Genomic DNA, 27260 nt, shown 5'->3' with positions numbered 1-27260 from the left:
AGATAATAGGTGCAGGAACTCAACCACGACCCCCCCCCCAAAAAAAAACATCCCCCCCACACACACACCCTCAAAACCGCATCAAATAGTGGGTGTGGTCACATTTCACAAAGAGTGGGAGGGTCTTATATGGGCATTAAATACCAGGAGTGCATTATGTACAGAGTGCAGAGTTTGGGGGTGCGCTAAACACAGAGTGCAGGGTTCATTCACAGCTGCTTACCTCATTCACATCTCACTTTTATCCCTCTTTAGCTCTGATCTCTGCATACAAACCCCATCCACTGCCCCCATCTCCGCCCCCCCCCCCCCACCCCTTAAAAGCTCCACCTGCATCTCCCTTGTCCCCATCCTGCACTCCTCAGTGGGAGCCAATGGGAGACAAGTCATTTCTTGTCAAACACAGAAGCCGGACTTCTGTGTTTACAAGTGATAGTGGAGAGCAGGGAGCCGAGGGCCCGAGCCAGAGGTGGTGGAACTGAGTTCTGAGTTCCACCAAGTTCCAGCTGAAAAAAGCCCTGATTATATATATTTTAGCTATGTATTAAAGCGGAGTTCCGGCCACGAAATTTTTTTTTAATAAAAATACCCCCGGGACAGTCAGGGCTAGTACATTCCACAATGGATAGCCTCTGTACTGTCTCGGGTCGCACTTACCTGGAAGAAGAAATACTTACCTTTAAAATTTCTTCTCCAGCGTTGCCATCTCAGATGTGGGCAGCTGAAGCCGGCGCGATCCTCTTCTGCGTCCTCTTCCGTGTCCTCTTCTCCCAGAATGCCCTGCACCGGCCCCTCTCGTCACTTCCGGTGCGGCGCCGCATTCCTCCACAGCTTCTGGGCATGACAAGCGGGCCCGGTGCCGTCACATTGATTCCTGGGAGCGATGACGTTCAGCTCCCAGGAATCATTGCAAAACCGGAAGTGACGGCGCGGGCCGTGGGAGGAAGTGGAAGAAAGGTGAGTATATTTTTCTACAATAACAAGGTAAGTAAAAAACAAAAAAAAAACGTAACTATCCATTTCCTTTTCAGGTGACGAATAGGAAGCGGATGGCCACAAAATCGATTATGTTGATTTTGTGGCCGGAACTCTGCTTTAAAGAGGTTGTAAACCCCCAACATTTTTTTTTGCCACCTGCAAGAGAAACACATAATGAGCTAGTATGCATCGCATACTAGCTCATTATGCAATACTTACCTTAGAACGAGCCCCCGCCGTGCAGTCCGCTTACCTGCATGACGGGCGACATGTCCAGTCGCCCGTCTTCCGGGATCGCGGCATCCGGCCATCTGATTGGCCGGAGCCACGGTGACGTCACTCCCGCGCACGCGTGCGGGAGCCGACGGTCGCGGCACGGGGCTCTGAAGGAACGGCACCAGCGGCCGTTCCTTCAGAGCGCATGCGCCAGTGATGTCACTGGATGCATCTAAGGTAAATATCTCCTAAACGGTACATGTTTAGGAGATATTTACAGTACCTATAGGTAAGCCTTGTTATAGGCTTACCTATAGGTACAAGTGTCAGAGGAGGGTTTACTTCCTCTTTAAGCTGCATATTTGGAGTTCGACTTTAAACATTTCACTCCTAAAATTTCCAAGCCATAGGGGTTGGTTCAGGCAAATAGACTGTTCACTTTGCAAGGTGCAGTTGCTCCAGAGCTTAGTAATTGAGCAGAAGCTCTGCTGAATTTTATCATCCAATCATGTGCAAGCAAAAATGCTTTGTCCTTGCATGTGATTGGGTATTCATTGGAAAACTAGCTTTCCCTCATTTACTAAGCTTTGGAGCAACTGCACTTTGCAAAGTGCACAGTCTATTTGCCTTTAGTAAATCAACCCCATAGTGTTTTCTATATCGCTGGAAGAACAGAGTAAAGCCTCCATCTCCCTCCTCCTCCTCCTCTACAATATTATGTATATTACAAAAGGATGGGGAAGCACAAAAGCTGCAGGAAATCTTTAATTTTTATTATTTATATACACATTTTTTTATTCTTTATGAACAAGTGTAGAGGGACATCCGCATAAATACTGACATGATAAGACTTCAGCTGAACCTCCCCATGTGTGGGATTTAATGCTGTACCTGGATACACAGGTATAAGACCTTAGATAGATAGATGGATAGACGGATAGATGGATAGACGGACAGACGGACAGACGGACAGACGGACAGACAGATTGATATGTATAGATGGAAATAAATAGATAGATAGATTGATTCACACACATGACTTTCCTATTCCCAGGAAAAATGTTGCTCATTTCAATACTAAGCTGACTTAAAGGTGGGGGCCCAGGGGACACCTCCAAGTAACCTGATGGAATGTGCTGTGACTTACAGCTGAATCTCACTAATCACAGAGCAGAGCCTGGACGTCAGCAGCACATTCATCCTCACCCAGGCGGACGGAGCACATAAATACTCAGGGCAAGTGCTGGCTGATCATTGAAGTCTGCTGGATCCAAGTGGACATCTGCAAGGTATGTACAGAAGAACCCCCCCCCCCCCTTCCCACCCCATCCCATCTCACTGCTGTCATTATTGCTGGAACTTCCTCATTGTTATCCATCTGCAATGCAAGACTTGACAAATTTAGTTGTATATATATATATATATATATATATATATATATATATATGCACAGATGTAGATATAATTCTAACAATTTGTACAATATGGTATATATATATTTGTGTGTATATATACACCTGTATATATATATATATATATATATATATATATATATATATATATATATATATATATATATATATATATATATATATATATATATATATATAAAATATATAGATAGATAGATAGATAGATAGATAGATAGATAGATAGATAGATAGATAGATATAGATTGATATCTATCTATCTATCTATCTATCTATCTATCTATATATATTTTTTTTTTCTTTTACTAATTTTAATAGGTTTTTTTGTGCAGCAGTGGATATAGTTACATGCAGAAATGTATATATATAAAGATGACTGCAGAAAAAGTGAAAAAGTTACAGGTTTTTTTTTTTCTACAGTAGATGAGTCAGTCACTAGCTCTGCTGGATGTATGTCCCAAGCATCCACTACACCTTCAGTAAAATAACTTTCTAACATTTTATTTGAAGTTTCCTTTGATTCGTTTAAGATAATGTCCCATTAATTATGTCAAAAATGGCATAGAATCAGAATTTATTCTCAAAACACATGAACAACTTGAAACCCTCTGGATCTGCCTACAATATATATATATATATATATATATATATATATATATATATATATATATTTATTTATTTTTATGTTTTCCTTAATTTATTATATTATAATGTTTAGTTTTCTATAGAGAAAGAGTATGACATATGAATAAATTTCAAATTAAAATGAATTTCATAGAAAAGACCAAGTCTTAAGTATTCTGGATTACAGATGTACGGTATATACATTCCTGAACATACTGACACCCCATCACCCTTGCCAGGCACATCCCATTTTTTTTTCTTCAAATACAAAATGTCATAAATGTGTGCATTTTCTACACGGTGGATTGATTGCCAGTCTTAAATGTTGACGAGTTAAACAAATTCTGTGAAGTACAATGTAATTATTATTTATAATGTAAACACATTTGATTTTTTGGATGATTGTATAGCATGATTGGTAATATAATCAGTAGTAGTAAGGCATGCCATAGAAAGAGAGAAACTTAGGGGTCTATTTTTCTGTTCTAATAATTAAATATTAGGCTGAAAAAAGTGTGACATTTTTTTTTAAAGTTGTGTGAATTTCGGGTGAAGACATTGAAAAGTATTCCTCTTACCGCTCACTTCTCCATGTTTCCAATCACGTGGCAAACCGCACAACAAATGCACAATTTGCCTCACGTTTTGGAAACGCGCATTGCACTTGCATTTCCCTTAAATTTTAATGACTCCCCAAGTGTGGGTAGCAATTGCGAATTTGCCATGCGTTTTGTCACATGACAAATGCACTGCAAGCGCACCAAAAAGTGTGGTTAAAAAACCCGCTACTGTCTGCTCCAAAAAAGTACAGGAGCTTCTTTGGGGCATTTGTTACCTGTTAGGATAGCCCCGTTCAAGTGAATGGGCTGCCCTATGCGCAACGCACATTAACATGTGGAAAAGATAAAAAAAACACGCAAGCTGGAATGCGCAGATGTATATGCAGCCTTAGGGAGGGAGAGCCAGAAATTGCCTAGATTAATCCTCATTCTTTGTCTTATATTCAAGTGTGTTCTATCTATTTCTATCTATATTCTTAATATATGGGTAAATAGCTAAACATGTACTGTATATATATATATATATATATATATATATATATATATATTTATATACATATATCTCGAACATACAGTGCATATATTCTGTGACACAGGACTAGGAAAAGCAGCTCTTTAGGAATAGGGATTACCCAGACTTGAAATTATGTTTCAGCCGATAAAGAAAGGGGTTAAGTCTCATTCAAACTGATCTATAGCTAGGTAAATATTTTCTTCATTGACATTCAAACGGTTCTGTCACAGCCATTGTGAAAATTCCAATGCCTGCTGATACAGCTTACTGACCTAGTGCAGTGCTTTCTGTCCAGCACAGCCAGTTATACATGTTGGCTTACCAGCAATCCCCTGTCTATGCCCTGCAAGTAGGGGGCAGCAGTCCCAACCAGGGCACAAAGAGCAGATCTTTACCTTCTGCAATCCTACCTAGGCTGGACTGCGTGGATAAAAAATTGTATACAAAATGTTTGTATGTATTCCCGGAAAACGTTTTACCACAAGTCCTTTATACTTTAGTGTTTTTATGTTATTCAATTTTTTTTTAGTTTATTTATTTATTTATTTTTTTTCCGTAAAGTTTTTATTGGAAATAAATGGGAACAAGCATAACAGAGTAAGGTACAGAAACACATAGTACAATAGGCTTGGTAAAGGACATGTTTTGCTAATAACGTATCTATGAGTTCTTTAACGTCAGGACTTAACATAACATAAAATTGTGTTGTCTAGAAAGAACGTAATTGAAAATGATGTAAGAAAGACTATGGTCATCTCCAGGGATACTAGATATTGGGAAAGGTTCTTAAGGCCCCTTCCATGTGGGGTGGACTCCGCTAGCTCAGGGGGGATAGCTCAGTTGAACCCCGTTGAGCAGGCGGATGGAAGGTCCATCTCCGCTCACTGTGCAGAGACGGACCTGTCAGAGCCCCGCTCTCCTCTATGGGGAGATCGGATGAAAAATGGACAGCATGTCCGATTTCATCTGATCCCATCCGACCCGCTGGACGGATGGCGAATGTATCACCATCCATCTGTTTTAAGGGGATCTTGTCGGATCAAATGACTGACGGGTGTCAGTGGACACATCTCCGCTGATATCCACCTCTCCATAGAGTAGAATGGGTGGCCCGATCAGGTCAGCCTGGAAAACGGACAGCTGGACCTGACTGGTCCGATCGTGTAAAAGGGGCCTAGGAATTAGGTATATTGGTAGGAAGTACAAATGTCTAAAGGCATCAGTTATACAGATTGTTTCGTATTATTTTCTAATGAAGTATACTAACATAGGTTTAGTCAAGTAGCTAAACTCAAGTTTATCTGAGGTTATGTCTTAAAGTTATGAATAGAGTCATTCATTGATGCAGTTTAAGTGTTGTAGCATGGGTGATTGTGTTTGGCTTGGTTGAGGAGCTCTGGAGTGATTGTGTTTGGCCTGGTTGAGGAGCTCTGGATAGAGGTCCTTGTGATTGTGTTTGGCCTGGTTGAGGAGCTCTGGATAGAGGTCCTTGTGATTGTGTTTGGCCTGGTTGAGGAGCTCTGGATAGAGGTCCTTGTGATTGTGTTTGGGTTGGTTGAAGAGCTCTGGATAGAGGTCCTTGTGATTGTGTTTGGCCTGGTTGAGGAGCTCTGAATAGAGGTCCTTGTGATTGTGTTTGGCCTGGTTGAGGAGCTCTGGATAGAGGTCCTTGTGATTGTGTTTGGCTTGGTTGAGGAGCTCTGAATAGAGGTCCTTGTGATTGTGTTTGGCCTGGTTGAGGAGCTCTGGATAGAGGTCCTTGTGATTGTGTTTGGCCTGGTTGAGGAGCTCTGGATAGAGGTCCTTGTGATTGTGTTTGGCTTGGTTGAGGAGCTCTGAATAGAGGTCCTTGTGATTGTGTTTGGTTGAGGAACCCTGGGTGGAGCTCCTTGTACATAAGGAGCTTATATAAGAGTAAAAGGAAGAGTTTCTGTATGACTTTCTATATGAATAAGGGAGGGATAGATGTTGGGGGGTGGGAGGATGGGAGAAGGGGGAAGACTGTAAGAGGAATTTGTGGAGGAAGGGGAGGAAGCTTTTTTAGGGGGTTAGGTGGTGAGATGTGGGGTGAGTGGAGGGGTAAGGGTGCAGGGGACGGAGAGGGTGGACGTCCATCTCTCTCTACCTCTGTCGGGGAATGAAAGGGGATTTTTAGGTTTCTATATGAATAACGGAGGGGTAGGGGTTGGGGGGGGTAGGAGGATGGGAGAAGGGGGAAGACTGTAAGAGGAATAGGGGGAGGAAGGGGGGAGGAGGGGGAAGCTTTGGTAGGGGGTTAGGTGGTGAGATGTGGGGTGAGTGGAGGGGTAAGGGTGCAGGGGACGGAGAGGGTGGGCGTCCATCTCTCTCTCCCTCTGTCGGGAATGAAAGGGGATTTTTAGGTTTCTATATGAATAACGGAGGGGTAGGGGTTGGGGGGTAGGAGGATGGGAGAAGGGGGAAGACTGTAAGAGGAATAGGGGGAGGAGGGGGGGCTTTGGTAGGGGGTTGGGTGGTGAGGTGTGGGGTGAGTGGAGGGATAAGGGTGCAGGGGACGGAGAGGGTGGGTGTCCATCTTTCTCTCCCTCTCCTTTGCTCTCTCTCCCTCTGCCTGGAAATTAAGGTTTTGGAGTTGGAATGAGTCTTGGATAGATATTTTAGTTTTATAATGCAAAGTTTCCCTAAGAAAACTTTTGGACATGCCTTTGCCACTCTTATATACTTGCTGTGCCAGTGATTTATAATTGCAATTGAAAGTTCTCTCTTTATTGGTTACCCGCTATGTCAGGCAGTGCAGTCAGCACACAAATCCTGGAAAAAAAAAAATCATTTATCTATAAAAGGCAATAGGGTTGCTTTGAAAAAGATTAACAGTAAAGCACAGCTACTGGGCTGCCTTGCCGTTTAATTATTTCCACATATGTGAAGTTTTGTAGACACCAGAGAGGCCCAGAGTTAAAAAAAGAAGAGCTTAAATGGAGGGCCGGCAAGACAGGGGTTAAAGAGGAAGTAAACCCTCCTCTGTAACTTGTATGATAAGGCTTACCTATAGGTACTGTAAATATCTCCTAAACATGTACCGTTTCGGAGATATTTACCTTACATGCAGCCAGTGACGTCACTGGCGCATGTGCTTTGAAGGAACGGCCTCTCGTGCCGTTCCTTCAGAGCTCCGTGCCGTGACCGTCGGCTCCCGCGCGCACGCGCGGGAGTGACGTCACCGCGGCTCCGGCCAATCAGATGGCCGGATGCCGCGATCCCGGAAGTCGGGCGACTGGACATGTCGCCCGTCATACAGGTAAGTGGACGGCAGGGGCTCGTTCTAAGGTAAGTATTTCATAATGAGCTAGTATGCGATGCATACTAGCTCATTATGTGTTTCACTTGCAGGTGGCAAAAAGAAAAAAAAAATTTCTTTGGGGTTTACAACCTCTTTAAAGGGTCTGGGAGCTGTAGTCTTAGGTCTATAGTAAAAAAAAAAATAATAATAAGACCCAATTTAAAAAGAAAGTTTTGGATTGGGTACAAGTCTAGGAGAGGGTGGAGCTGTTGGGCGGAGTGGGGGCAGGGGTCTCCAGTCGGAAGAGAGACCAACAAGGAAAAACTTCCCTTTAACTTCCCACCCACCCTGGTAATTTTACTTTTTCTGGTAAGTAACTTATTGTTGGGTTGGGGGTTGTTGGGGATGATTGTTGTCTATCAGCTGGTGGGGTGCAAGGTTCTTGAAGGTTACTGTGAGCACTAAAAAGGTACTTGGTAGGGACCCATCTGAGGTACGGCTCTCAGTTGTTCTAATGGAGGTATCTGCAGCTGGTTGTCCCTGAGTCGGTGGTGTTGCGGCTTGAGGCCTGTTTTAAGTAGGTCGCAGATGTTTTTCTTGCAAGTGATGCCTACTAGGACCTGGAGGCTTCAGTAATACTGTATTTACCTTGTATTTAGGTTGTTATGTTTTTTATATGTGTTATTTATTACTTTGCTTAATAAAAGTCTGTTTTGGCCATTAACTCCATCTTGTTGTCCGATTATTAACCTGCTTAGCGGTATCCCCGAGCGTGACTCGGGGTGGATTTTCTATGCTAGGATCGGTATCCCCGAGTCACGCTCGGGGTGGATGTGCAGAGCGAGCAGCGCTGTCTCTTACCTTCTCCTAGCGATCCAGCGATGATCTCCCATTGCTGTGATCCACAGCCGAGATCCCCGCCGCTCGTCCGTCGGTATGAGGACTTCCTGGTTCCTTTCCCTGGAGCAGAAATGCTGCATGGGAGCGGAACTAGGGAGGGAAATGCAAATGTTGCACAAAACACAAACACATAACATTTATATTATATATATATATATATATATATATACACACACACACACACATATATATATATATATATATATATATATATACATACAGGGAGTGCAGAATTATTAGGCAAATTAGTATTTTGACCACATCATCCTCTTTATGCATGTTGTCTTACTCCAAGCTGTATAGGCTCGAAAGCCTACTACCAATTAAGCATATTAGGTGATGTGCATCTCTGTAATGAGAAGGGGTGTGGTCTAATGATATCAACACCCTATATCAGGTGTGCATAATTATTAGGCAACTTCCTTTCCTTGGGCAAAATGGGTCAAAAGAAGGACTTGACAGGCTCAGAAAAGTCAAAAATAGTGAGATATCTTGCAGAGGGATGCAGCACTCTTAAAATTGCAAAGCTTCTGAAGCGTGATCATCGAACAATCAGCCCATGAACTGAGAAAAGTCAAGCGTGCAGCTGCCAAGATGCCACTTGCCACCAGTTTGGCCATATTTCAGAGCTGCAACATCACTGGAGTGCCCAAAAGCACAAGGTGTGCAATACTCAGAGACATGGCCAAGGTAAGAAAGGCTGAAAGACGACCACCACTGAACAAGACACACAAGCTGAAACGTCAAGACTGGGCCAAGAAATATCTCAAGACTGATTTTTCAAAGGTTTTATGGACTGATGAAATGAGAGTGAGTCTTGATGGGCCAGATGGATGGGCCTGTGGCTGGATTGGTAAAGGGCAGAGAGCTCCAGTCCGACTCAGACGCCAGCAAGGTGGAGGTGGAGTACTGGTTTGGGCTGGTATCATCAAAGATGAGCTTGTGGGGCCTTTTCGGGTTGAGGATGGAGTCAAGCTCAACTCCCAGTCCTACTGCCAGTTTCTGGAAGACACCTTCTTCAAGCAGTGGTACAGGAAGAAGTCTGCATCCTTCAAGAAAAACATGATTTTCATGCAGGACAATGCTCCATCACACGCGTCCAAGTAGTCCACAGCGTGGCTGGCAAGAAAGGGTATAAAAGAAGAAAAGCTAATGACATGGCCTCCTTGTTCACCTGATCTGAACCCCATTGAGAACCTGTGGTCCATCATCAAATGTGAGATTTACAAGGAGGGAAAACAGTACACCTCTCTGAACAGTGTCTGGGAGGCTGTGGTTGCTGCTGCACGCAATGTTGATGGTGAACAGATCAAAACACTGACAGAATCCATGGATGGCAGGCTTTTGAGTGTCCTTGCAAAGAAAGGTGGCTATATTGGTCACTGATTTGTTTTTGTTTTGTTTTTGAATGTCAGAAATGTATATTTGTGAATGTTGAGATGTTATATTGGTTTCACTGGTAAAAATAAATAATTGAAATGGGTATACTGTATCTTTGATTTTTGTTAAGTTGCCTAATAATTATGCACAGTAATAGTCACCTGCACACACAGATATCCCCCTAAAATAGCTAAAACTAAAAACAAACTAAAAACTACTTCCAAAAATAGTCAGCTTTGATATTAATGAGTTTTTTGGGTTCATTGAGAACATGGTTGTTGTTCAATAATAAAATTAATCCTCAAAAATACTCATTTGCCCTAATAATTCTGCACTCCCTGTATATACATACACATATATATATATTATATACCGCATGAATTATAATCTAATCAATAATATAATTTTATTATATAATATATATATATATATATATATATATATATATATATATATATATATATATATATATATATATACACATATATATATATATATATATATATATATATGTATATATATATAATATTATATTATATATTATAAAATGAAAATTCTATTATTGATTAGATTATAATTCATGCGTTTGTGTTTCAAATTTATCACATCTGGGATGTCTACTAGAGTCTTGTTTTGGTCAGGTTTAAGTCAGTAATTACTAAGAATTGTAGGCCTATAATACATAACGCCAAATTTCAATGCAAAAAATTGTACCGCTTTTGGTACAGAATTCCTGACATAATCATACCGCCAGGGAGGTTAAAGGGGTTGGAGGGCGTGATACAGGTGAAAGCGGAAGGAGACAAGACCTCTTTAGTACCCTAGTCATGTCAATAACACCAGAGTGTCTCTGTAGGAATTTATTCAGAATCAGCCAAATGGGTATTCGGAGGTTAGAAAATTATATTGGATTAGAAAACTTGGCTCACAATCAGTATGATCCAAAAGTGTCCAAAAGGTGTTCAGTAAGGTTGGGGTTCAGGGCTCAGTGCAGGTCACTTGAGTTCCTTCACATTCAACCTATGAAACCATGGAGTTAACTTACTAAAGGTGGGCCCCGAGCCCACCCTTTTTTGAAGCCTATTAACCACTTAAGCCCCGGAAGATTTTACCCCCTTCCTGACCAGGGCCTATTTTGCGATTCGGCACTGCTTGATTTTAACGGACAATTGCGCGGTCGTGCGACGCTGTACCTAAACTAATTTGACGTCCTTTTTTTCCCACAAACAGAGCTTTCTTTTGATGGTATTTTATCACCTGTGCGATTTTTTGATCATGCGCTATAAACAAAAAAAGAGCGTCAATTTTGAAAAAATAACAATATTTTTCAAATTTTTTTATATGAAATTCCCCAAAAAAAATGTAAAAATCAAAATTTTTTAACATTTTAGGCCAATTTATTTTCTGCTATGTATGTTTGGTAAAGAAAATCGCAATAAGCGTATTTTGATTGGTTTGCGCAAAAGTTATTGCGTTTACTAACAAAGGCAAAGATTTTTGTCATTTCTGTTGTTTTTTTTTTTAATGAGTAATGGCGGCGATCTGCAAATTTTATTTTTGCGGGACTGCGACATTGCGGCGGACAGATCGGACCCTTGACTGACATTTTTGGGGGTACCAGTGACATTACTACAGTAATCAGTGCTATAGATATGCACTGTTACTGTAAAAATGACACTGGCAGGGAAGGGGTTAACTTTATTGGAGAAGGAGGGGTTAAGTGTGTCCCTAGGGGCGTGATTCTTACTGTGATTGGATGTGGCTGTGTGTAACAGCACGGATAAACGGTCCTACATAGCAGGACTGTATGATCTGTGCTGTTACACAGGGGAGAATGACAGGCGGCTTTGTTTACATTAGCCGCCTGCCTTTCTCCCGCTGTAACCGACATAGAAACATAGACATAGAAACATAGAATGTGTCGGCAGATAAGAACCATTTGGCCCATCTAGTCTGCCCAATATATCTGAATCCTATGAATAGTCCCTGGCCCTATCTTATATGAAGGATAGCCTTATGCCTATCCCATGCATGCTTAAACTCCTTCACTGTATTTGCAGCTACCACTTCTGCAGGAAGGTTATTCCATGCATCCACTACTCTCTCAGTAAAGTAATACTTCCTCATATTACTTTTAAACCTTTGCCCCTCTAATTTAAAACTGTGTCCTCTTGTGGTAGTTCGCGAGTGGGACATCGGGTCCGCCGGTCACTCGCACGGGGGGGGTCTGTGACCGAGCGGGAACGCGCCTCCGGCGGCGCGCGCTCGCTCCCTAGACCCTCACAGGCTAGCGACGTAGACCTACGTCGCTAGCCTGTGAGGGGCTGACCGCCGACGTAAATCGTCGTTAGGCAGTCGGCAAGTGGTTAAGAGCACTACGTGTCACTTTTGTCTGCTGCTTTTTTCCTCTGAAATCAGCATGAATCACTTCTGACAAGTTTTCCTGACACCAAGAGAAAAAAAGTGACAGGGGAGGGATTACCAGCTTATTGTTCCTGTATGCTGTGTGGAGGGAGGGGGGGGGGTATGGTGTCTCTTCCCTCCAATCGGCTCTCAGAGCCCTCCTCACTGAGCTCTGCAGAGTGTAACTTCAGCTCTCCACCCCCTTTTTTCTGACAGAGCAGACAGGCTTTATAAATGCTGGACTTTGAATGGATGTAGAAAAGAAAAGACTGCCGATAAACATGTACAACTTATGTAGGAGAATTTGTTTCATCTCTGTGTATCACCTAAGGCCAGTCACTTCACTGGATATATGTAAGGGTTTAAGTTTAAGTTTTTTGCTTTGAATGGTGGTTAACAACAACATTCTACCAATCTGAAAGAAGAAAGATTGTTTTTATTTGGTCTTCCAGTTCCCGAAGCTTGAGGGAGATCCAGCCCCTGGGGACACCTACCATAGCCTTCCTATGTATTATCTGTAAAGGGTCTCTTTAGGAGGCTAAAACCTGGTTATTTCCATATTCCAATAAAATGGTTGACTGATCAGGACGGAGTAATATATATGTAGGTCTAGATCAGTGGCCTCCAAACTGCAGCCAGGGGGCCGGATGTAGCCCTTTGCTTGCCTTTATCTGGCCCTTGGGGAACTATTCCTCCCACCAATACAAGGCACTATTCCTCTGACTGACACCAGCAACGGGGGGAAATAATTCCTTTCACTGATACCAACGATGGGGAACTATTCCTACCACTGACCTCAACAATGGGGCAATATTCCTCCCACTGATACCAATGGCAGGACATTATTATTCCCACTGACACCAGTGATGGGGCACTATTCCTTCCCCTGATACCAGCAATGGGACAATATTCCTCCACTGACACCAATGATGGGGCACTGTTTACTCCTATTGCTCCCATTGACGTCAGGGCATTTTCTACACTCATTGGCCACAGCCCGGCCCCCTCAAAGTTCGAAGGACAGTAGAAAGTTTGGCAACCCCTGGGCATGTAACGGGTTCTTGTGGTCTAGGAATATGTCTTACAGCACTTTTTGTATACACTATTACATAGTAGGTGAGGTTGAATAAAGACAATAGTCCATCCAGTTCAACCTGTGTAGGTGTGTGTGGCTGTAATCATCTAACATAGCCCTTAATGTCCTGATCCTTGAGATGTAAGTCTTTTGAAAGCCACCATACTTCCCGCAGAAACCACCTCTTGTGGTAGAGAATTCCACAATCTTGTAGCCCTAACAGTAAAGAACCCTCCTCGTTGCCTGAGGTTAAAACGCTTCTCCTCTAATCGCATTGTATGTCCTCAAGTCCTCATGCAATTCCTTCGAATGAACAGCTTTTTTTCTAAGCTGAGATCCCCATTAAGATATTTATAAATTGCTATCATGTCCCCTCTCAGACGTCTCTTCGCCAGGGAGAATAAATCGATTCTCCCTGATGTGTTGGTTTTAAACACTTTTATTATGTTGTTAATAATACATTTTGTATATTTATATAAATTTTAAGCACTGACTTTTTTCTTTTCGGATTAATGGTGGCTACCTTTAACGTCCTATATACATATATGGTTCATTTTACCTGCTCTAGATCATCTGCACACAATTTTCATCTGATCCCCAAAATGGTTTACTTCATTACTGCAAACTGACCAAAAGTTACAGATTCATTAATTTGACATTTATTGACAATGCTATTAGCAACACAACACAATCAATTCTTCAGTGAGAGCATGATAAGAGATTTTTTAATCAAGGTTGGAAATGATTAAAACCTCTTTCAGGGTTTGTTTTTTGGTGTCTGCATCCCATTGAAGAGATGCCCTTCATGCCCTGGCCTGTAGACATATCAGGGAGTGAGGAGAAACATCTGCAAAGTGAGGGAACCCTTCCCTTAGAAAGTTACCACTGCAAATGTCTCTTTTGGAAGACTTTCCCTCTAGGTGACGACTGTTGCATCTAATTTTGATTTCATTCTCTACTCCACCTTTAACCACTTGCCGACCAGTCACGTTGACTGTACTGCAGCAAAGTGGCTCGTTCCCGTCCAGCGTCGCTGGACTCCTCCCCTTGTGGGCGGCGCGCGCGCGCCGCCGGAAGCTCGCTCCCGCTGTTTTCAGTCACAGCGGGAGTCGGGCCAGGGGAGGAGCGGCAGTGATCACCGCCGCTCTTCCCCGATCGTCGGGGAATCGAGTCTGGAGATCCGCTGGCTTGTGTAAACAAAGCGGGCGGATCTCCTAAGTGACAGGCAGTGACAGATTGCAGGGTTCAGCATAGCTGAACATGCGATCTGTCCCTGTGTCACTCAGTCACCTCCCCCCATACACGTTAGTAAGCACCAGGCATACATTAACCCCTCCCTCTCCAATAAGATTAACCCCTTCCCTGCCAGTGTCATTTTTACAGTAACAGTGCATATATATATAGCACTGATTACTGTAGTAATGTCACTGGTACCCCCAAAAGTGTCAAAAATGTCAGTCAAGGGTCCGATCTGTCCGCCGCAATGTCGCAGTCCCGCAAAAAAAATCGCAGATCGCCGACATTACTCGTTTAAAAAAAAAAAACACCAAAAATGACAGAAATCTTTCCCTTAGTTAGTAAACGCAATAACTTTTGCGCAAACCAATCAAAATACGCTTATTGCGATTTTTTTTACCAAACATAGGTAGCAGAAAACAAATTGGCCAAAAATTTAAAAAAATTTTGATTTTTACATTTTTTTGGGGGGGGAATTTCATATAAAAAAATGTGAAAAATATTGTTATTTTTTTCAAAATTTACACTATTTTTTTGTTTATAGCGCAAAAAGTAAAAATCGCACAGGTGATCAAATACCACCAAAAGAAAGCTCTGTTTGTGGGAAAAAAAGGATGTCAATTTTTTTTGGGTACAGCGTCGCAGGACCGCGCAATTGTCCGTTAAATTCACGCAGTGCTGAATCGCAAAAAGTGGCCTGGACGTAAGACAGCAAAATCCTCCGGTGGTAAAGTGGTTAAAGTAATCTACAGGCATTAGGATAAAAATAATAACTAGGTATATTATTTCACCATTGCCATGAGGACCACCCAATAATACCTCTACTGTCCTAAAGCCGAACCATCTGGGTTTTTTGGCAAAACGTTTGACAAAGCTGGACATTTCTTGTACCTGTATGCACTCCAGTAAAACGAGTGGGGGCTGATCAACTCCTGCTAACCAGAGAACACTTGTCAGTACACAAGGAACAAGTGCATTTGTAATCATACAGAAAAACAATCATGGAGAGGGCTCTCATGGGAACAGAAATCAGGAGTCATTAGACTTGTAAAAAGTCTACGCACTTTTTCTATAAATAAATGCCAAGCTTGACCGGAGGGAACAAACAATTTACTGGAGAGGGCACTTGCAACAGGAAAACAGGAAAAGGAAATGTTATATATATATATATATATATATATATATATATATATATATATATATATACACATATATACACTATATTACCAAAAATATTGGGACACCTGCCTTTACACGCACATGAACTTTAATGGCATCCCAGTCTTAGTCCGTAGGGTTCAATATTGAGTTGGCCCAGCCTTTGCAGCTATAACAGCTTCAACTCTTCTGGGAAAGCTGTCCACAAGGTTTAGGAGTGTGTCTATGGTAATGTTCATCCATTCTTCCAGAAGCGCATTTGTGAGGACAGGCACTAATGTGAATGAGAAGGCCTGACTCGCAGTCTCCACTCTAATTTATCCCAAAGGTGTTCTGTCGGCTTGAGGTGAGGACAGTCAAGTTCCTCCACCCCAAACTCGCTCATCCATGTTTTCATGGACCTTGCTTTGTACACTGGTGTGCAGTCATGTTGGAACAGGAAGGGGCCATCCCCAAACCGTTCCCATAATGTTGGGAGCATGAAATTATCCAAAATGTCTTGGTATGCTGACGCCTTAAGAGCTTCCTTTACTGGAACTAAGGGGCCAAGTCCAACCACTGCGAAACAACCCCACACCATAATTCCCCCTCCACCAAATGATTTGGACCAGGGCACAAGCAAGGTCCAAAGGGAACTCTTAAGGCCCGTACACACGATAAGGAAATCTGAAGGGAAATTTCGTCCAACGACCGATCTGCCGATTTTCGGATTGTTAGTATGATGCTTTCGACAGCCGACTCCGACTTTTCGGCTGACAAAATCCTGATGTGCAGGCTATAAAATTTTTGTCGTCCGTCAAAACAACGTCCGATTTTCCTCTCATTAGTACAGATTTAGACGGAAAAAAATCTTAAGAGCAAGACTAGGCATGCTCAGAGAGGAAAGAACACATACAAAGCAATCCAACACATGACATCACTTCTGAAGTGGAATTCTGTCGTACGGGAAAATTTGTATGAAAATAACCTCTTCACTTTCCACATCAGACTAGCATGCCACAAAAAACAGACGACAGATCGTTCGATAATCTGATCGTGTCTACGGGGCTTTAAGGTGTCAACATACCAAGACATTTTGGACGATTTCATGCTCCCAACTTTGTGGGAACAGTTTGAGGATGGCCCCTTCCCGTGTCTACTGTGTCTACCAGTGCACAAAGCAAGGTCTATAAAGACATGGATGAGCAAGTTTGAGGTGGAGGAACTTGACTGGCCTGCACAGAGTCCTGACCTCAAGCCCAACCCTGAAAAACAACCCCACATCATAATCCCCCCTCCACCAAATGATTTGGACCAGTGAACAAAGCAAGCTTTTTAAGCAAGCTTTAGGCTGTTTAATGCTCAATTGTTACTAAGGGGCCCAAAGTGTGCCAAGAAAATATACCCAACGCCATTACACCATCACCAGCAGCCTGAACCGTTGATACAAAGCAGGATGGATCCATGCTTTTATATTGTTTACACCATATTGAATTAAACCCTGGCTGTGCGTAAAAATCCCAGTAGATCAGCAGTTTTGAAACTTTGGTTTGAACTTCAGCAAGGCGTCCTCATCACGTCTAGAAGCCTAAATGTATTGAGTTGCTTCCTTGTGATTGGCTGATTAGCAATTTGTGTTACCAAGCAATCGAACAGGTCAAACATCTAGGCTTCCTCTTCTAAAGTCTGTAAAACCCCTAATCTAAAAACAACCCAACTTGGATCTTAGGACCAGATTGTAGAAGGAGCCTCGAATTTTGGACGTGTTGAGTAGAGATGTATAGTAATTAAGTAGAACTTAGTAGAGTAGAATTTTTTTCTCCTACTTCCACTTTTACTTCACTACATTTTTTCAATGATTTCAATACTTCTACTCCGATATTTTTTTTTTTTTTTGTGCTGCATAGTTACTCGTTACAATTATAAAAATTACCACTGCCAGAACAGTAGATGGCAGGTTTCATGTAGCTCACAACATGTGTATTATCAGTGCATACGAAAATAAATGCTACTGCATGTATAAATAAAAGCTGCATTTGAAATAATAAAAAACAATATGATGTTCAAACTTTTGACTTCTTTCTTTAATAACCACATAACACAGTACTTGTACTTTTACTTTCAGTACTTGAGCAGAAAAATTTTTAAAACAACTACTTGCAATACTTAAGTACAAAAAATGTTGAATACTTTAGTACTTCTACTCAAGTCACTTTTTGATCGAGCACTTCCACTTCTACTCAAGTCACTTTTTGATCGAGCACTTGTACTTTTACTCAAGTATGGGTTTCAAGTACTTTATACAACTCTGAATAAATACCAACTCTAGCCTTCTAATTCCTGGTCTTGCTTTTGCAGTTTCTGGAAGAATTGCTGAGACTAAGCTGAGTGAATTGTCACTTGACTGAGTGTCCTAGCAAATGCTGCATTTGGGGGAGAGTTGAGACTGCCGGTGGCTGATGTGCTCTGTGAAGTCACAGCCAGTCACACTCTAGGTGCCACATGAGTGAGTGGAGACTCCATAATGACTCCTTGTGGAGCAAATTCTGTGTTGGCCGCTCAGTTATCACTGAAGAATGTGTGACTGATATTTGGAAGCTTTTTTGGCAATAGAATAAAGCTCTGTTGCCAAGTAAGTGTAAGCTCTGGTGTCAAATGGTGCAATTTCCTCCCTGTTCGCTCTCTTCTACCTCTAAAATTAGTTGTGAACCTCAGACATAAAATATGAACAAAGCATATCCCTCTATAGTGTACACTTGTCTCAATTAAAAGCACTAAGTGTAATTTATGTCTGCTGCTTCGTTCCTCTGCTATCTTCAAGAATCACTTCTGACAAGTTTTCCTGACACCAAGAGAAAAAAGGTGACAGGGGAGGGATCTGCAGCTGATTGACAGCCTTAGCTCTGTTCCTGTTTGCTGTGTGAAGGGGGGGGGGGTCTCTTACCTCCAATCAGCTCTCAGAGCTCTTCTCACTGAGCTTTCCAGAGTGTAACTTCAGCTCTCTGTCCCTTTTTTTTCCTGACAGCTCAGACATGCTTTATAAATTCAGCACTTTGGATGCATGTAGAGGAGAAAACACTAAAAGAGGAGAAAAGAGTAAACAGGTACAACTTATGCAGGAGATTTGTTTATTCTCTGTGTATCACCTGAGGAAGGTCACATCACTGGGTATATATGAAGGTTTACAACCACTTTAGGCAAAGGGCTGTGTCTGATTTATCTGACTCTAATATCTGAGAGACTCTGCATGTCTGCTGATTCGGTAAAGTTGTATCTTCTGCAACATCTAAGGATAAAGGAAGTTGTATTTTGGGCTACAAAGGATATATAGATTAGACCTTTTTTTTAAAAACCTTTATTGTTTTCTTCATGTTTTGTTCATTCTTGTAGACTCTCAGCTTCTGTCGTGGACTTTTTAAGCTTAAAATGTTACTAAACCCACAGCAGTAAAATCAATCTGTATATGCAGTAAAGCATGCTTATTGTACTCATTGTGGAACCTAAGGGGTTATTCCTCTGCATTGTGTAAAAAGGCTGTTTGATCCTGTCTTCCCTGATCCTCCCCCTTCTTCCACAGTCCCCAATATATCTGCTGATAAAACAGAGCTATGGTAGCACTCTGCACATGCTCAGTTTAGTGTGTATTGCTAGAGGATTTATTTATTTATTTATTTATTGTTGGGGGGGGGGGGGGGAGGGTGCATGTGATCAGCACAGAGCCAATCAGGACTGTCCTGACATAGGGTCAGAGGTCCTGCAGCATCATAGAACAGTCAGAGGAAAATGAAAACTCCTCCTTCAAGCTTTAACTAGACACTGATAGAAATAATAAGACTGCTATATACTGCTTATGGGAAAAGGTATTTAGCAGTCTATATTAATTAAAATAATTGCATTCCCATGTTCTGTGTACTGTGGGAAACCAGATTTCCAGACTGCTGATAAGGCAGTACAGCTAGAACCTGTCTTATTGCAAACAGTGATCCTCTTCTGCATCCCCCTGCAGCGCTGCCAGCTTCTCCTCTTCTTTGTCTCTCGAATTGCACTGCAGGGGGTTGGTTCTAGCACATGCACCCCTTTCATGTGCTGTTTAGGCCCCCATGTGTGCCCCTTTCCCCTGACATGCTACCAGCTCCCCCCTCCCCTCTTCCAGCTGCAGGCACTGCAGGCACACAAGGGGATGTTTCAAGATGGAGAGCAGGGGAAGGGGCCGGTATATATGAAATGTACTGGTCCCTTCCTTTCCAGGATGTACACAGTGAGTGATCATTACCAATCACTCCTGTGTCCATTCATAAAGGAAGCATAGTTAACTGTGTTTGCTATGCTTCAGTTTAAAGCCTGAGAGAACTTCCTATTCATTCATCTGTGCAGCTGAGGCTACAGAGAAAGGGACTGATAAAGCTATGTCCTCAGTCACTTTTGGACGGAGGAAGGGGGCCCTGTCATGTAGGCTGCATGAGGCCCCGTGATTTCTAACAGCAGCCCTGTTAGATATAGTGAATGCAGGGTCCTGGGTTTAGTGACACTTTAATCAAGTCATGGGGAGAATGTGGCTGTGTGCCAACTGTCTCGGTTGGTGCAATCTCACCTTGCCACCCAAAATTATTACCAGCACACCCATTACATAGACAGTGGTACATAAGAATCCTCAGGTTGTGACACTTAGGGGTTGATTTACTAAAGGCAAGAAGACTGTGCACTTTGCAAAGTGCAGTTTCTCCCGAGCTTAGTAAATTAGCAGAAGCTCTGCTGACTTCCATCATCCAATCATGTGCAAACAAAAATGCATTTTTTTTTATTTTCCTTGCATGTGATTGGGTACTTTTTGCAAAGTGAAGCTTTATTTCATTTACTAAGCTCTGGAGCAACTGCACTTGCAGAGGACAATTGCAGTTTGCAAAGTGCACAGTCCGTTTGCCTTTAGTAAATCAGCCCCTGAGACTCCTATAACCCCTTCCATACATATGTTGGCATTAATCGTCCTCGTTATATTACATATACAGGTTGTTTACACACACTCACATATATATTTAAATTGTGTGTTACCTTTAAATATCGGACCCATGTGCTTGAAATTACTTCCCATCTACATCAGTGGTATACATTCTTGAATAATTGGACACCCCTACCCTCCCTTAAATCGACAGATGAGTTACATTTTTTACATACTCTCTACGTTACAACCTTGTGGTCGTTCTTATCTATATAGTCCCAGCACCTGCCCCGGAGGTGATACGCCTGGTGTGTCTGTATATGGGATCAGAGCCTATATGCTTATATGTCTTTTTTGTTTTAATGCTATACATACCTAATGTCAGGGCTTGACAAATTTGCCTGAAATCCGGGAGCCAGCTAAAAAAAGTTAGGAGCCAGTTTTTTTTTTTTTTTCAAACTAACAACCAAGCTTTATTTAATAAAACGTATACTAAATTTACACATAAATACGACTAGAACCCCACTCTCCTCTATAGCGCAATTGGATGGAAACAGACTGTCTGTCTCTTTCCATCCGATGCCATCTGATCCGATCCACGGGATGGATAGAAAATAGAACCACCATCCGTCTGTTTTTGGCGGACAGGATCAGATGGCGGCAGATTACTGCTCCATAGAGGAGAATGAAGGGTCTGATCAGGTCTGCCTGAAAAACTGACAGGCGGACCTGATCATGTGAGAGGGGCCTTCGGCTGTGAGGGAAAAAAAAAAAAAAAAGATTATATATATATATATATATATATATATATATATATATACATATATTTTTTTTTTTTAATAATATTAATAATTGAAAAAAAAAAAAGAAAAATATATATTTTTTTTAATAATTAAAAAAAAAGAAAAAAAATATTATTATTATTATTATTATTTTTTTTAATTTAAAAAGAAATTAATAATAATAACCACACTCCCTTTCCACTTACCTTTAAGCAAAGGTAACTGGACAGGGAGATGAAGCCTTCAAAAACTTCCCTCTTATCTCCTCTTGGGAAGGAGATGGGAATGCATTGAGAACAGGCAGTGGAAACAGTCATTACTCCCGGCCACCACAAGAGGGCGCCAGTTCCCCATTGGAAGCCTCTCTCATCTCACAGAAGAAGGCAGAAAAGCCGGGGCCTCAATTTTCGGACGGTGCCGAAGTCCGTGCACTCGGGGAGGAGGTGGGGGCGCAAAAGGGACAGGACACCTCCTTCAGGGCACCCCAGGCGCCTGGTCGCTAATTCTAGTCGAAATTGCGACCTGGCACCCGGGGTTTGTCGAGCCCTGCTTAATGTGATGCTATATGTGATCAATATACGTTATCTTCTTGTAGAAAAATGTCTAGAAGGTCTCTCTTGCCCTGAAGAAGCCTTTGGCGAAACACGTCGGCTCTTTGAGGACCTACAGACTTTGTTAGCAGAGACATTGCTTTTGCCAGTTTGGTATCTTGTATCTAGTACATTCCTACGGGAATGTTTTTTTATGTGCATTATATTGTGTGTATACATACTCTTTTACCTATATGGAATAATAACATTTGTTATTATTTTAATGATTTGTGATCATCCCTTCTTTCTGGCCTTGAAAGTCCCGCTTTCCTCTTTTTTATGTGTTTTGTCTGATATAATTGGGATGATGGCCATTAGTTCACGGTGCTCTGTGAAAAACTCTTATATCCTCTGTGCTGAGGATTCTTACTTATAGTTTTAAGCTTAGAAAGCTACATAGGATACATAGAATAGTTATCTTGAATAAAAAACTTTATTGACTTCCTCACGTTCTTTCTTCACCCAATAATACCAAACCTCCAGCCATACGATGTCTAAAATCTGACCTTCCACTAGTTGGTAAACTTCTACCACCTAAACCACTTGGCTGATATATTTAAAAGCCTGGTCATTTTTTTATACCAGTCCTGAAAAGTGATGGGAAATAACGAAAGGATTAGATCTATAAAATGTTTGGTCATTAGGTCCTGATCTCTGACGTGATCTCACGTAGATCTCAGATGATCTAATGAGACAATTAGGCACCAGTTTAAAAAAAAAAAAAAGAAAAGCCATGTGTTCACTCTGAAGCTATTGTCTCAAGAGAATTATGAGTTAGGGTGTCAAAAAGTCGCCATATTTCAGATTTCTGAGATAGGATTACATCATACATAAACTACTTCATTGTATTTATTGATAAAAAGAAAGTTGTTTACCAGCTGAAAAAAATATTTATAACCTTCAAGATTTTCCAATTACAGCAAATGGTGTCAAATGGTGTCAAATGGGGAGGGGGGCATTCTTAAAAACTGTAATTACACCAGCAATGTGAGTAATGCCTCGTACACACGCAACGATTATCGGCCGACCGATCGTCCGACTTTTGTCCAGAGTGGTGTTTTGTTGGTTGGAATGTGCCTAGACTGCACACAAATCTTCTCGGCCAACAAAAATCTACTTCAGAAGTGATGTCATGTGCTGGTTTACTTTCCGTGTGTTTTTCTTCTCTGAGCATGCCCAGTCTTGCTCATCAGATTTTTGTCTGCCGAAATCTGTACTGACTGACGGAAAATCGGCCGTTGTGTTGACGGCCAACAAAAATTTTATAGCCTGCACACCAGATTTTTTTCGGCCGAAAAGTCAGAGTCGGTTGTCGGAAGCATCACACTAACAAGCCGAAAACTGGCCGATCGAACGTTGGCCAAAAATTCCCAGCCAATAATCAATGCTTGTGTACGAGGCATAAGGGCCAATATACACCAGAACGCGGTATGGCGTGTACGTTTCCTGTACCGTGTTCAAAACCAACTGAGTGTGCAATCTGCTGCGGGTGTCAATATATTCTTAAGGACCCTGCACCAGGGTCCTTTGCCTGGACCAAATCGCATGGTACTGCAGCACCTTGAAATTTGATGCAGTGCGTTTTTGGAAAATAGTGCATGCACAGCTTTTTCTGCAATTCAAATGAATGGGCTGAAAATCACACCATAGCAGAGGGATCGCACAGGAACGTGGACCGTTTCCTGTGCGATTCAGGTGTTAACCAGCCCGAAAGTGGGAAACATCTACTTGTTGACCTTTGTGTTGACAAATGCTGGCTCTTGAGAGGCAACTCTCCCTTTTTCCTCTTTTCTGTTTAGGCCAAGGTAAGATAATTACCGAACCATTCAAATAGTTTTCATTATCTACTTTGTTCTTAAAGTTTCTACGCTACATCCAGTCAAAAATGTTCATGGGAACATCATGCTCTATCAATATTGGCCTTACTCAACTTTTTTGCCCCAGAAGAATCCTAGAAATATTTTTGAAGCTTTGGGTAACCCCTGTCAAACGAATTCATTGAGAGTTATTAGGAAAAAGGCGCTTTACATTGATGACCACCTGGAAAAATGACCCCCAACCAAGTGACATTGGCCTGGAATTATCCAGGCAACATTAAACTGAAGGTCAATCCAAAGCTCAAGGAATCCCTAGCTAAAAATGGAGGAACCCTAGTAGAGAATGGCTGATCTCTATGAACTTGAGGAAAGTGTCCTCCGTGACATCAACAAACATCTGAACATTTCCATTAGTGCACAATGGATACTTCTAAAGTCTGCAAAAACTTCAAATTCAACTCCAATTACCACAGTCGACCAATCCTCCTTCTCGTTTCCTCCAGGACATTGGCTTTAAAGCAATTCTGTTGACAAAGTTAGATATTTTGCTTCCTGGCTTTACAATATCGAATATCAAAATGTACGTCACTACAGAATAAAAGTGAGAGGGCCTTTTCACTGAGTTTTATAATTTACTTAACTGATATCAGTTTCATGAGCTTTTAGGGCTGATTAGCTCTGTATTCTTTCCCCATGATTCCTTACTACTGTTGCATTCACCACCGCAAGGACACGATAAATTGGACCCGAGGTTCTTTCTCCAATAGGTTCTCTAGCAGCCAGACACAGCTTCAGTCACTCCTCCGGCTCGATGATCCGTCTAGGGGTATTCTATTGCTAGCTTTATTGAACAAAAACCTGAACTTGGATGAGTGCGGGGTAATCTTGGGATACTCCAGCAACAAGTAGTAACCTGAGGACACCTATCTTTTTCTTAGAGATTCTAAACACAGTCCTTGTAGCAGCAAATGATGGGCTGAGCTACACAGGGACACCATGGGCAATGGGGGAGATTTATTAAAACTGGAGTATTTAGAATCTGGTACAGCTTCGCATGGTAGCCAATCAGCTTTTAACTTCAGCTGGTTCAGTTAACCACTTAAGCCCCGGAAGATTTTACCCCCTTCCTGACCAGGGCCTACTTTGCGATTCGGCACTGCGTGATTTTAACGGACAATTGCGCGGTCGTGCGAAGCTGTACCCAAACGAATTTGACGTCCTTTTTTTCCCACAAACAGAGCTTTCTTTTGGTGGTATTTGATCACCTGTGCAATTTTTACTATAAACAAAAAAAGAGCGTCAATTTTGCAAAAATAACAATATTTTTCAAATTTTTTTATATGAAATTCCCCAAAAACAATTGTAAAAATCAAAATTTTTTAACATTTTAGGCCAATTTGTTTTCTGCTACATATGTTTGGTAAAAAATTTTTCAAACAGCGTATTTTGATTGGTTTGCGCAAAAGTTATTGCGTTTACTAACTAAGGGAAAGATTTTTGTCATTTTTGTTGTTTTTTTTTTTTAACGAGTAATGGCGGCGATCTGCGATTTTTTTTTGCGGTACTGTGACATTGCGGCGGACAGATCGGACCCTTGACTGACATTTTTGACACTTTTGGGGGTACCAGTGACATTACTGCAGTAATCAGTGCTATACATATGCACTGTTACTGTAAAATGACACTGGTAGTGAAGGGGTTAACTTTTTTTGAGAGGGAGGGGTTATGTGTGTCCCTAGGGGCGTGATTCTAACTGTGATTGGCTGTGGCTTGAGGTGTATGAACAGTGATCAACGGTCCTACATAGTAGAACCGTATGATCACCATTCATACACAGGGGAGAATGACAGGCGGCTTGTTTACATCAGCCGCCTGACTTTCTCCCTCTCCACCCGACGATCGCGAGTGACCGGCGGACATCGGGTCCGCCAGTCATGCGCGCGGGGGGTCCGTGACCGCGCGGGAGCGCGCCTCCGACGGCGCGCGCTCGCTCCCTGGACCCTCACAGGCTAGCGACGTAGCCCTACGTCGCTCTGCCTGTGAGGGGCTGACTGCCGACGTAAATAGTCGTGCGGCAGTCGGCAAGTGGTTAAGCTTTAATAACAAAACCTTGTAGCTGATCGGTTTCTGTGCAGAGCTGCACCAGAGTTAGCACGCACCAATTTTATTAAATCTTCCGTAATGTCCACTCTTGACTGCCTAGAAGGGCAGTAGCCCTTTAGGCTGGGATCTCTTTCTCCTGGACATGAAGCCTCTGTTTCAGGCACAAAACTATTTATGCTTCCTCCCAGCCACCATCTGGGCACCCTCCCCCAGGGGTTGGCTTGGATTGCATAAATATTCAGCTGCTAATTTAACTCTTTCAGCCCACTACGTTCCAGACCCCTCTAGAAGGTAGAAGGAAAGCAGTCAATATTGCAACCAGTGAGACACAGAACAGCCCAAAATAATTACAAGCAGTTCATCTGATTACAGTAGAGCTATTAACATAATTTACCTAACCGAGCACCTATCTCAGAGGGTGCTACACTACTATAAACATTGGCTTTGGTATTTAGATACTCTAGGATGCTTAATCTGACTGGCCCTGGTTCAGCATCTGCACCAACATTCTGAGAGTGTGAGTTTTATGTTTGCTGAGATACATTCAAAGGTTGCTGAACATCTGGGGATTACGGATGGAAGAGATGGAAGTGATTTACTAAAACTGGAACACACAGAATCTGGTGCAGCTCTGCATAGAAACCAGAATCTAACTTCAGCTTGTTCAACTAAGCTTTGACATAAGCCCTCATTCTTATTGGAGCTACTTGTCATGCAATTTGACAGGTTAAATTGCATGACAAGTCGCACCCTATTGTCAGCAATGACCGTGTTCAAATTGGTGCAACGCCAACTTTATGGTGACGCACCGATTTGAAGAAGTAGTTCCTGCACTACTTTTGGCGATTCCAGGTGCTACCTGCATAGACATCTGTGCATGAAGCTGCACAGATGTCTTCAAAGTCGCACCTGAAGTCACACTGACATGCTGCTTTGAAATCGTGTGATTTTTAGATGAAGTCGCACTATTTCAAAGCCGCATTCAATATGAACGAGGGCTAAAACCTAGAAGCTGATTGGCTACTATGCACAGCTACACCAGATTGTTTATGCACCAGTTTTAGTAAATTCCCCCCAATATTTCTTACTATAGAACTGATCATGTGTTCATTATGTAAAAATGGCTTCTTGTGTTTTTCCTCTGCAGGTTCCTGTGAACTGTGAGTCACATCTGCTAACCAATGGCCTGTCAGAGACACTTGCTGTTCCTGCTCCTGGTTCTGTTTGCAGTCAGTACACAGCTGTCACACGGCCAGCACTGGTCCCATGGGTGGTACCCAGGAGGCAAGAGGGAGTTGGACGTGCCTGCTTCTCCAGAGG

The 27260-nt window shown here is 42.1% G+C and overlaps 1 protein-coding gene across 1 annotated transcript in view; it reads left to right on the top strand.

Annotated features, from left to right (window-relative positions):
* The first annotated feature begins 2331 nt into the window (after positions 1-2331).
* The window catches only part of LOC309567632 (progonadoliberin-2), a 64354-nt gene continuing 39425 nt past the window's right edge, over positions 2332-27260 (top strand). Inside the window, exons 1-2 of the mRNA XM_082273049.1 lie at positions 2332-2483; positions 27088-27259. Coding sequence (XP_082129175.1) covers positions 27122-27259 — 138 coding nt within the window. The 5' untranslated portion in view covers positions 2332-2483; positions 27088-27121. The remainder of the gene's footprint in view (positions 2484-27087; position 27260) is intronic.

This window comes from Pelophylax lessonae, assembly GCF_965119305.1.
Source record: "Pelophylax lessonae genome assembly, chromosome: 1".
In the NCBI taxonomy this organism is placed as follows: domain Eukaryota; kingdom Metazoa; phylum Chordata; class Amphibia; order Anura; family Ranidae; genus Pelophylax; species Pelophylax lessonae.
The sequence above is the reverse complement of the archived record's forward strand: the minus strand, read 5'-3'. Positions and strand labels throughout refer to the sequence as shown.